General features: G+C 46.2%; 1 protein-coding gene across 1 annotated transcript in view; it reads right to left on the bottom strand.

The window, feature by feature from the left end:
- The window catches only part of ADAM12 (ADAM metallopeptidase domain 12), a 636,998-nt gene that overhangs the window by 332,791 nt on the left and 291,267 nt on the right, over positions 1-12,940 (bottom strand). Inside the window, exon 4 of the mRNA XM_069753950.1 lies at positions 2,840-2,918. Coding sequence (XP_069610051.1) covers positions 2,840-2,918 — 79 coding nt within the window. The remainder of the gene's footprint in view (positions 1-2,839; positions 2,919-12,940) is intronic.

Genomic DNA, 12,940 nt, shown 5'->3' with positions numbered 1-12,940 from the left:
GCCACCAAAACAACGCACGCGTCCCCTATGTTAAACATAGGGGCGCGTCGCCGCTGCGTCGCCGCTGCGTCGCCGACGCAACGGCGACGCGACGCTAATGTGAACGTAGCCTTATTTGTTTTTATTTATTTATTATATTTGGTGCATCCTTCAGCTGTTGTGGTGGGTCAATGTCAGTAAGGCACTCCTGTCATGGACTTTAGTGCATTTCTGTCTTAATTTACACTATTTACAATTGTGTAAATTCTATTGAAATGTTTTGGGATGTGCTCTGCCCATACTGTCTTCTGCTCATCCCACTTTTGAAAAAGATGGCAAAGCTGGTGTAAAAATGGCAAAAATTGCTAAATTTTTTGTACACATAGGAGTACTCTGTTGCATTAGTTATGCAAACTGAAGTGGAGAGACCCAATTTATTTTTATGGGCTCCATCTGGGTTCTGTTTTTTGGGACAGAAGAAGAAAGTTATGCGTGCTGGCTGGACTCTTTTTTTGCATTCTAACAACTGTAACCAAAACAGACCCCATAATAATGTCTGTTTTAGAGGAAATAAGGCGCTGGGTAAAATTAAAAGTGGGGCTTCAAATGCTAACATTTTGAACTATGACAAGAAAATATTTGAGGTACATTTATACGAGCGCCTATTGACTATATTCTAGTCGTTCTCTACTTGTCTTCCGAACTCTTTGAACAGTTTGGCAAAGAACAATATCTGGCAACTATCATCAGTACCCAGGGAGTTTAAATAAAGTGTGGTGCTGCCCCATTGACCACAGCAGGTAACTTATGGGTCATAAATAGGCCTTTAATGGCCTATTCTTACGATAAGTCGTCAATGTCTGATCAGTAGAGGCACCGGTAGTCAGTTGCTCCCAGTGTTGGCAGCGTCCCGAACTGCTAAGGGCAGCTCTGCAACTAATTACTGTGCCTGGCTGAAAACGTGTGTGCTCTCCTCAGGATCTAAGAAATAAATTTTCTCCTTGTGGAGAGTGTCATGCCTAGCATGCCAGTGTAAGGAGGCGTATAGGCCAGGCAGTGCTCCTCTGGGAAATTAAATATGCAAATTTCCTCTTCAGAGATGAAAAGGACTAAAACTCTAGTGCCACCTACGTGACGTCGCAATCCAAAAAGAAAATATCGACCCTTGCCATATGACTTAGAATAAAATGTAATTTTACAGAGTAGCACTACATGGCTTTAAAGGGAAGCTGTCACCCCAAAAATCGAATATGACCTAAGGCCACCGGCATAAGGGGCTTATCTACAGCATTCTGTAATGATTTTGATAAGCCCCAGATGTAACCTGAAAGGTAAGAAAAACAGGTTATATTATACTCACCCAGGGGCGGTGCCGCTGCAGTCCAGTCCGATGGGCGTCATGGTCCGGGTCCAGCACCTCCTATCTTCATACGATGATGTCCTCTTCTTGTCTTCTTGCCGCGACTCAGGCGCAGGCGTACTTTGTCTGCCCTGTTGAGGGCAGAGCAAAGTACTGCAGTGCGCAGACGCCAGGCCTGTCTGACCTTTCCCGGCGCCTGGGCACTGCAGTACTTTGCTCTGCCCTCAACAGGGCAGATAAAGTACGCCTGCACAGGAGCCGCGGCAGGAAGACAAGAAGAGGACGTCATCGGACCGGACCACAGCAGGACCGCCCCTGGGTGAGTATAATCTAACTTCTTTTTCTTATCTTTCAGGTTACATCGGGGGACTATCTACAGCATTACAGAATGCTATAGATAAGTCCCTGATGCCGGTGGCCTTAGCTCATATACGATTTTTGGGGTGACAGATTCCCTTTAAGCCTCCTTGCACTGGCATGCCAGGTATGTCACTATCCACAAGAAGAATCCTTACCCCTTAGATCCCAGCCAGAAACCTATCATCCAAACAAATCAGATCTCATGCTTTGCTCTGACAAGGGGCAGAATCCCAAACAAAATGTCTACAAATTGAGATTCTGGTTTAGCTTTTAGTCTAAGTCATTTGGCAATGCTCGATATTGACTAGTAAGATTGCTGCTTCCAAAAGATTGCACTAGAGTATATGTCCTCTTCTTCTCTGAAGTGGCAATTTGCTCTTCCCAGATTCTGCCCATCTCCATCATCACAAGAGTCACCCGCATTGTGGTTACTGTGACAGCTGGTGGCAGAAGAAGACGTTGCTGGATCAGGACCATGTAGAGATGTGATTGTGACTGAGCAGTGAAGATACCAAAATGAGACCCTTCTGTCCTGGGTGAGAAAATCATTACACCACAATGGAGGGCTGCATTGTTCTTTGCTATTTCCCCCTCTCTTTTATATATGGTCTCGTATTTCATGTTCACATTTGCATTATTGGCATTGGAGATCAGCAAATCATTTTGGAGGACCCTGGTCCAGTGGTCAGGTCAGTAGTCCATCGCATGGATGTAAACCTTCTCTTACCTTGGAATATCCCGAGCTCCTATTCTGGAAACAAGCAAACAATTTTGGAGGACCTTGGTCCAGTGGCCAGGTCAGTAGTCAATTGCATATGAACCTCCTCCTACCTGAGGATTTCCCTGGCTCCTCTTTGGAGAGATGTCATCAAGGTGGTGTGACCCCCACACACAATGCCAGGCTGGCTAATCAAAGGTGTACCCTGAGATGCCAGCATGTAGTAGGCAATTCTCAGAGCTCCCACACAGTGGCCAGAGAGGAGACCACCTGGACGCTGGTTCAGCTAATTTATTCCCTCATCTCTTGATGTTGTATTTTGCACAGAAATAATAGAATATTACTGCAGCCATCACTCGTTCATCTGCTAATTACCTTGTTACTTACAGAGCGCAGTGCACGTACAACAATGAGAACCGTACCGTGTGATTGTGCGAGGTGATCACGGCGGTCCCGTCTTCCGTGAAGTGCGTCGTAGTGAAATTCCCAGCGAACAATCCCCTAGAAAATGATGAAGAATTTGTATTATTAGCTCAGGCAGAAAAAAAAGAGCCACATATTTCACCATCTTATTTCCATTACAAGACATGAAAGCGCTGATTGAAAATATGAAAATAGAAGAACGGGTAATCACCATCTGGGTTTTCAAGAAAATCTCCACTTTGAGTTAGAAATGGTAGAAATTGAAATTAATTAGTATTCGGGAAATAAAGTAATTAAATGGGAGTATAATTTCTGCCTTGGCTCGATTCACCAGGAAGCATCTCCGAGTCCGGCGATTATTTACGCTTCATTTCTACAATCCTTACAGCTACATTATGTCTGCAAAACAGTGGCAGAAAAAGGGTCAGAATTGGCATCAAAGTCCGGAAACATAAGCCGGAATGTTCCAGGTGCGCTACTGGGCACCACTAACGTGCCGAAAAAGTATTTATCCCTTCTTAATTTATTATACTCAGTTATATAGAACTTGACAGACACCATCATCACCTTATATATTAAAGAGTGCATTAAAAAACGTATGGTTGGCAGCAATGAGATCTCTGTTGGTCCTATAGACTTTACATACAGTGAAAAGTGTCTTCTAATAATTTGTAGGGCTCCCAGTTGTAGATCCCACAACGATCAATCATTTATTATCATCAATCCTATGACTGTGCATGAGCCCCCAAATAACAATAAAAAAATCCTACCTGAATGTTACTGAGTATATATTACATAAGTGCTGTGTTTGCTTACAGAGAAAATCCTGAGCGTAACCTTTGATTTAGAGATCCATGTACAGGTGCTTCTCACAAAATTAGAATATCATCAAAACGTTAATTTATTTCAGTTCTTCAATACAAAAAATGAAACTCATATATATTATATAGAGTCATTACACACAGAGTGATCTATTTCAAGTGTTTATTTCTGTTAATGTTGATAATTATGGCTTACAGCCAATGAAAACCCAAAAGTCATTATCTCAGGAAATTAGAATACTGTATAACAGCAGCTTGGAAAAATTATTTTAAAATCCGAAATGTTGTCCTACTGAAATGTATGTTCAGTAAATGCACTCAATACTTGTTCGGGGCTCCTTTTGCATCAGTTACTGCATCAATGCAGCGTGGCATGGAGGCGATCAGCCTGTGGCACTGCTGAGGGGTTATGGAAGCCCAGGTTGCTTTGATAGCAGCCTTCAGCTCGTCTGCATTGTTGGGTCTGGTGTTTCTCATCTTCCTACTGACAATATCCCATAGATTCTCTATGGGGTTAAGGTCAGACGAGTTTGCTGCCAATCAAGCACAGTGATGCTGTTGTTTGTAAACCAGCTATTGGTACTTTTGGCAGTGTGGACAGGGGCCAAGTCCTGCTGGAGAATGACATTTCCATCTCCACAAAGCTTGTCGGCAGAGGGAAGCGTGAAGGGCTCTAAACTTTCCTGGTAGATGGCTGCACTGACTTTGGTCTTGATAAAACACAGTGGACCTGCACCAGCAGATGACATGGCTCCCCAAACCATCACTGATTGTGGAGACTTCACACTAGACCTCCAGCAGCTTGGATTGTGGCCTCTCCACTCTTCCTCCAGACTCTGGGACATTGATTTCCAAAAGAAAAGCAAAATTTACTTTAATCTGAAAACAACACCTTGGACCACTGACAACAGTCCAGTTCTATTTCTCCTTGGCCCAGGTAAGATGCTTCTGGTGTTGTCTATTGGTCATGAGTGGCTTGACACAAGGAATGCGACACTTGTAGCCCATGTCCTGGATATTTCTGTGTGTGGTGGCTCTTGAAGCAATGACTCCAGCAGCAGTCCACTCCTTGTGAATTTCCCCAAATTTTTGAATGGCCTTTTCTTAACAATCCTTTCAAGGCTGCGGTTATCCTGGTTGCTTGTGCACCTTTTTCTACCTCACTTTTTCCTTCCACTCCACTTTCCATTAATATACTTGGATACAGCACTCTGTGAACAGCCGGCTTCTTTAGCAATGACCTTTTGTGGCTTCCCATCCTTGTGGAGTGTGTCAGTGACGCCTTCTGGATATCTGTCAGTCAGCAGTCTTCCCCATGATTGTGGAACCTACCGAAACAGACTAAGTGACCTTGTTAAACACTTAGGAAGCCTTTGCAGGTGTTTTTTGTTAATTATTCTAATTTACTGAGATATTGACTTTTGGGTTTTCATTGGCTGTAAGCCATAATCATCAACATTAACAGAAATAAACACTTGAAATAATCACTCTGTAATGACTCTATATAATATATGAGTTTCACTTTTTGTATTGAAGAACTGAAATAAATTTACTTTTTGATGATATTGTGATTTTATGAGAAGAACCTGTAGGTAGAGCCCTGCCAGGACCTTCTTCCTTAGTATATGTTCACATTATGGGAGTTATAGAAGCATTCTTAGTGTTAATCTTCCAGATTTTACTGCTGATTATTTCTGCAGCCCAACTAAGCACTAAAAATCTCTCACTGCAGACATTTTGTACACAGGTGAATTCTGGAGCAATGTAAAATTTTGTCTTTTGGTTTGCGATCCCCTTTAAAATAGTCTTTAACGGAAATAAATGGATGACCTAAACTTCTGATAGTCATCAATATGTGATTGATCAAGACAGACCCCCGCCAATCTGTGATATCAAATGGTTGTGCACTTGTGGAATGACTTTATATTTTAGTACTACCCGGAATATTCTACGGTTTGTCTCATTCTGAATGTGGCAATAATTGTTATTTTGTGGATGCAATAGAATAAATCCAGTCATAAACAACATGTTATCGGGCCAATCTGTCTCCAGCAAAAGATTTACATTCTGATCAGATGTGTTCGGCTGGAGCGGAGTGAGGCAGCAGGTGCAGGTATAAAGTAGCGTCAGGCTCATTCTTAGCTGTAATCTAATTCATTCTCCAGAACAATTCTGATGCAGAATCTAATTTATTGGTAATGGCACAAGCTGGGTCATTGACCTTGCGGCTCTCATCTCCTTGATTATATTACACTTGATGCTAGGACTATTCCTCATGAATGCAGGAAGCACAGCTCAATTCTCAGCTAATAAACTGATCAGTGTGCCTGGAAAATATCTATCTCTATCCATATAAAAAAATCTGTCTGAATATCTATAAATCTCATCTGTCTTATCATCAATCTGTTCTAATATTACAGATGAGTGAATCGATTCACAGGAACCTGATGTAGCGGACAAGTCAACCTTTCCATCTGTCTATTCTATCTATCCATCTATCTATCTACCTGTCTATCCATCCAGCCATCCATTTGTCTATCCATCCAGCCATCCATCTGTCTATCCATCCAGCCATCCATCTGTCTATCCATCCAGCCATCCATCTGTCTATCCATCCATAATCTGTCTATCCATCCATCCAGCCATCCATCTGTCTATCCATCCATTCATCCATTCATCCATCCATCCATCTGTCTATCCATCCATCCAGCCATCCATCTGTCTTTCCATCCATCCAGCCATCCATCTGTCTATCCATCCATCCAGCCATCCATCTGTCTATCCATCCATCCATCCAGTCATCCATCTGTCTATCCATCCAGCCATCCATCTGTCTATCCATCCATCCAGCCATCTATCGGTCTATCCATCCATCTAGCCATCCATCTGTCTATCCATCCATCCAGCCATCCATCTGTCTATCCACCCATCCATCCATCCATCCGTCTATGCATCCATCCAGCCATCCATCTGTCTATCCATCCATCCATCCATCCATCTGTCTATGCATCCATCCAGCCATCCATCTGTCTATCCATCCAACCATCCATCTATCTATCCATCCATCCATCCAGCCATCCATCTGTCTATCCATCCATCCAGCATCCATCTGTCTATCCATCCTGCCATCCATCTGTCTATCCATCCAGCCATTCATATGTCTATCCATTCATTCATCCATCTGTCTATCCATTCATTCATCCATCCATCTATCATCCAGCCATCCTTCTGTCTATTCATTCATTCATTCATTCATCCATCCATCCATCTATCCATCCAACCAACCATCCATCTGCCTATCCATTCATTCATCCATCCATCTGTCTATCCATTCATTCATCTATCCATCTGTCTATCCATTCATTCATCCATCCATCTTTCTATCCATCCAAACAACCATCTGTCTATCCATCCAGCCATCCATCTGTCTATCCATTCATTCATCCATCCATCTTTCTATCCATTCAGCCATCCATCTGTCCATCCATTCAGCCATCCATCTGTCTATCCATTCAGCCATCCATCTGTCTATCCATCCATCCGTCTATCCAACCATCAATCCATCCATCCATCCATCCATCCATCTATCCATCTGCAGCGCCCCAGAGACCTGGTCGTTGCAGTATGACGCTCTGCCACTAAGGGGAGTGATGGTATGTCTGACGGCACTAAAGGAGTTCTCCTGACCAGGTATCACCAGAACACAGTACACTTCACACTCCGGCCACTAGGGGGAGCAAAAGGCTTTATTTATTGGGCCACTCCTCACACTGGTAAAACTAGGGGTTGGGGAGGAAGTCAGTCAGAAGCTGACTGGGTTGGATTCAGGCAACATCCCGTGGCAGGGGGTGTTACAGGGAGAAGACACAGGGGGGTCCCTGTCAGGCGTGGGAACCTGGCAGGTGCCTAGCGAACAGAGCAGAACGTAATGGAACCGCGCCTGCACACCCCGTGGCGGTATCCAAGAGAGAGACACGAAGGGAAGGATATTGTGGAACAGTGTAAACGAGATCAAGCACAAAGGAGTACCAGTAGGAGTCGTGCCGTGAGACCGAGGCAACATCCTACTGAGGCGCGTAGCCGGTGGCCGGAACACCGCGGGAGTAACTGACTCTAGGCCTTACTTCAAACTCCGCAGGACAGTTAATCATAGGTTGGCTGTCTACCTTACTACATCTACGACGCGTGGAGAGGGGCGTCTCTAGGGTCCCGGAAGAGCTCCGAGCCTTCCCGTCATACGGGTGCGTCCTAGCCATAACATTCCTGGGGGACGAGAAACTAGTAACATCTGGAACCAAAGAGAGAGAGAGCTGTAGAGAACGAACGAACGAACGAGAACAGCAGTTGTGAGGACTATTCCGAATGCTCAGCAGGGTAGGACTACAACACACAGGCGCTAGTGGTAGGCAACGATTTCCACCTGCGAAGGAAACTCTGGATGTGCCCATCGGTCCGGCCGGTCTCAGATAGCCCTGTTAAGTGTGCTCTGGATTGAGGATCCTGAATAGGGTTGAGCGAAACGGATCGTTCATTTTCAAAAGTCGCCGACTTTTGGCAAAGTCGGGTTTCATGAAACCCGACCCGATCCCTGTGTGGGGTCGGCCATGCGGTACGCGACTTTCGCGCCAAAGTCGCGTTTCGTATGACGCGCTTGGCGCCATTTTTTTCAGCCAATGAAGGGGCGTGGGCAGAGTGATGACATAGGTCTTAGGGGCGTGGACGCCTATCGCCATGTTGTCGCTTGTGCGCTGTAGCGATTTGCACTGTGTAACACCAGCTTTTCAGTTCAGGGACGGACGGACGGAGGGGAGAGAGAGAGAGAGAGAGAAAGAAAAAAAAAATAATAATAATAATTCCCATTGGGTTTCGTGTTTCGGTCGATCCTCGACTTTTCGCCATAATCGGCCGATTTCACTCGACTCGACTTTTGAGATAGTCGGGTTTCGCGAAACCCGGCTCGACCCTAAAAAAGTCAAGGTCGCTCAACCCTAATCCTGAAGTCTTCAGTAAAGAGGTAAAGAGACTGCAACCTTGTGTCCTCGTTATTGACTGCACCTCACACCATCACCATCTACCTTACTGGGAAGCCCTGGGGACATACTTCACCTGTGGGAAGGTATACCATCCAGCTGCCATTCCATCACCCCAGTGGACCCCACAGCAGCGTCGGTCACCCTGACCGAACACCACAGGTGGCGTCACGAACCCCTGACAGACTGCACCACCTTTATTGGACGCCCCTTAGCAGGGTCGCGGACTGGGTCTAGCCACTGTGACAGCCTCAGAACCGAACCAGAGAGGCCCGGTACCGAGAACTCGTGGCCCTGTGTCTGGGGGCGCTCCACATCCATCCGTCTATATTTTGTATTGCATTGACCTTTTTCTCTGGCACATTTCCCTTCATACATGGTTCTGCACCCGTCTATAGGTCATTTACGCCTATTTGTCTAGTGCACCCTATACATTTTGTAGTCCCTCTAACCAACCATCCATCCACCCATTCATCTAAACATCCATTCGTCCATCCATCTATCCACCCATCCATCTATCCCTCCATCCCTATTAAAATGTATAACTATCCATTTAAACTAATATCTATAAGTCTATCACAGGCCCATAGAATATGATACACCTAAGTTATGTGTCTTTAATACCCTGTCTCCAACACTGATTAGCATCTTTCTGCCTATGCACAGTGTACACAGAAAGCTGCCAATCAGTAGTGTGGGCGGGGTTATACAGTGCTCAGCATTCATAGAACTGCAAGATCTGCAGCAGAGAAAGCAACAATATTATCAAAACCTCAAAAAGCAGCCCAGTAAGTGACACATCGCTGGAGTCAGGCTCTCTGTCCCTACATTATGCTGTTCTCAGATTTCATAGCAAAAACCGGGAGATGTATAACATCTGGCCTCATTGCCCCCTCCAGTGTATAACATCCGGCCTCATTGCCCCCTCCAGTGTATAACATCCGGCCTCATTGCCTCCTCCAGTGTATAACATCCGGCCTCATTGCCCCCTCCAGTGTATAACATCTGGCCTCATTGCCCCCTCCAGTGTATAACATCTGGCCTCATTGCCTCCTCCAGTGTATAACATCCGGCCTCATTGCCCCCTCCAGTGTATAACATCCGGCCTCATTGCCCCCTCCAGTGTATAACATCTGGCCTCATTGCCCCCTCCAGTGTATAACATCTGGCCTCATTGCCTCCTCCAGTGTATAACATCTGGCCTCATTGCCCCCTCCAGTGTATAACATCCGGCCTCATTGCCCCCTCCAGTGTATAACATCTGGCCTCATTGCCCCCTCCAGTGTATAACATCTGGCCTCATTGCCCCCTCCAGTGTATAACATCTGGCCTCATTGTCCCCTCCAGTGTATAACATCCGGCCTCATTGCCCCCTCCAGTGTATAACATCTGGCCTCATTGCCCCCTCCAGTGTATAACATCCGGCCTCATTGCCCCCTCCAGTGTATAACATCCGGCCTCATTGCCTCCTCCAGTGTATAACATCCGGCCTCATTGCCCCTTCCAGTGTATAACATTTGGCCTCATTGCCCCCTCCAGTGTATAACATCCGGCCTCATTTCCCCCTCCAGTGTATAACATCCGGCCTCATTGCCCCCTCCAGTGTATAACATCCGGCCTCATTGCCCCCTCCAGTGTATAACATCTGGCCTCATTGCCCCCTCCAGTGTATAACATCTGGCCTCATTGCCCCCTCCAGTGTATAACATCTGGCCTCATAGCCCCCTCCAGTGTATAACATCCGGCCTCATTGCCCCCTCCAGTGTATAACATCCGGCCTCATTGCCCCCTCCAGTGTATAACATCCAGCCTCATTGCCCCCTCCAGTGTATAACATCTGGCCTCATTGCCCCCTCCAGTGTATAACATCCGGCCTCATTGCCCCCTCCAGTGTATAACATCCGGCCTCATTGCCCCCTCCAGTGTATTATATACGGCCTCATTGCCCCCTCCAGTGTATAACATCCAGCCTCATTGCCCCCTTCAGTGTATAACATCCGGCCTCATTAGCCCCTTCAGTAAATAACATTTGGCCTCATTGCCCCCTTCAGTGTATAACTTCCGGCCTCATTACCCCCTTCAGTATATAACATCCGGCCTCATGTCCCCCTCCAGTGTATAACATCCGGCCTCATTGCCCCCTCCAGTGTATAACATCCGGCCTCATTGCCCCCTCCAGTATATAACATCTGGCCTCATTGCCCCCTCCAGTATATAACATCTGGCCTTATTGCCCCCTCCAGTGTATAACATCCGGCCTCATTGCCCCCTCCAGTGTATAACATCTGGCCTCATTGCCCCCTCCGGTGTATAACATCTGGCCTCATTGCCCCCTCCAGTGTATAACATCTGGCCTCATTGCCCCCTCCAGTGTATAACATCCGGCCTCATTAGCCCCTTCAGTATATAACATCCGGCCTCATTGCCCCCTCCAGTGTATAACATCTGGCCTCATTGCCCCCTCCAGTGTGTAACATCCGGCCTCATTGCCCCCTCCAGTATATAACATCCGGCCTTATTGCCCCCTCCAGTGTTTAACATCTGGCCTCATTGCCCCCTCCAGTGTATAACATCCAGCCTCATTGCCTCCTCCAGTGTATAACATCTGGCCTCATTGCCCCCTCCAGTGTACAACATCTGTTCTCATTGCCCCCTCCAGTGTATTATATATGGCCTCATTGCCCCCTCCAGTGTATAACATCCGGCTTCATTGCCCCCTCCAGTGTATAACATCCGGCCTCATTGTGCTCTCTGTCCTCCATAAAGGTGGGACACAAACCCGTATGACAGGTGGCTCGAGCCTTTTTACAGGGTCTCTATCATGACCCGGGCTATATGTGCCACTGTGTCTCCTGGGCATTATGGTGGAAGGTAACGTATAGTCCCGCTGTCCTGCCAGTTTCTGCTGTGCCTCGTAGAGTACGACACAACCTCGGTCTTCTGGCTACCAGTATCTGTGCTCTGCCAGGGAGGTAGCCCAATCGCAGCTGTCCTCCCCTAATGTCACTCTCCTGTGCTTTGCTCTACTGCATGCTCACTAAACGTATCCTTCCTTCTGTATTCTCTCAATTCCTAGAGCTGCAGCACCTTTGGCTGCACGGCCCCTCACACGTCTTTCTGCCTCAGACTGCTCCAGTCTGCTGTCTGGCACGAAGGGAAATCTTAATTCTTCAGCAAAAAACATTTTGAACAATTGTAACTTCTATCTTTGCGGGAACAGTTGGGGGAAGACCATTTTCTGCTCTCCATGACTGTGCCTAGTGCACAAGATTCATACAGTCATGGTTAGGGGAGTTTGATGGAAGAACATGACCGGCCGAACAGAGCCCGGACCTCATACCAATCCAACACTTAAAGTAGAGATTATGAGATTCAGATCCCCCAAAATCAGGATCTGATCTCACAAATGCTCTTCTGAATGAAGGGGTAAGAATTCCCACAGACACTTCCATTGTGTTGTAGAAAGTCTTCTCAGAAGAGTGGGAGCTGCACAGGGTTACCTACTCCATATTAATTACTTATGCGCACAGACAACTTTCCATATGTACACATAAATCTCACATCAATCTCACTTTAAAAGGGATGAAAGAAAAGTTTAGTTTTAATCTTCTCATTGACTTAATCACATGTATTGCTCAGATTTAGAAACAGAGGAAGAGTGTGGCATCGATTTCTTACTGGCGTCCATCCCAGTACATGAAAGAAGTGATACAAACTCCGATGAGCAATAACTTAGACTAATTAGATCAATACGCTTATGAGGCTGTATTGCCCATCCTAAATAGATATTGAGTGTTTTATTAAATGTCTTCAAAATAGATGTCATAGATAACATAAGGTGTGTTTGCATAGGCAGTGATAGAAGTATGATAACAGCTCACTTCTGAGTGCTGCGATATTCTCCTGGGATGTGGGATGGGATGTTCTGCTTAAAGAACTTGTCCCGCAGAAAAAAGGGATCAGATCCCACAAGAACAACACAAGAGAGCATCTGAATTGCTATTTGCAGTATCACCCCTCTTTCTTGCAGGCTGCACCCCATTCCTGCGCCCTGAGCATACCACTGGATGGCAAGGCTTGGCATCATGGCAGTTGGTGGTTCACTGCTTTTCAGGAGGCCTCTTGAAGCCTTCCAGATGCTACAGAAAAGGGTATAATGCAGCCCCCTCATAGTGTCCTTCTCCTTCCCCGCTGATCCCGGCTCTGCTTCGGTCTCAGCAGCAGCACTATCGTCTGCCCGGCACACAGC

The sequence above is a fragment of the Ranitomeya imitator genome, chromosome 2 (genome assembly GCF_032444005.1).
Source record: "Ranitomeya imitator isolate aRanImi1 chromosome 2, aRanImi1.pri, whole genome shotgun sequence".
In the NCBI taxonomy this organism is placed as follows: domain Eukaryota; kingdom Metazoa; phylum Chordata; class Amphibia; order Anura; family Dendrobatidae; genus Ranitomeya; species Ranitomeya imitator.
This window is presented reverse-complemented; position numbering and strand designations above follow the sequence as displayed.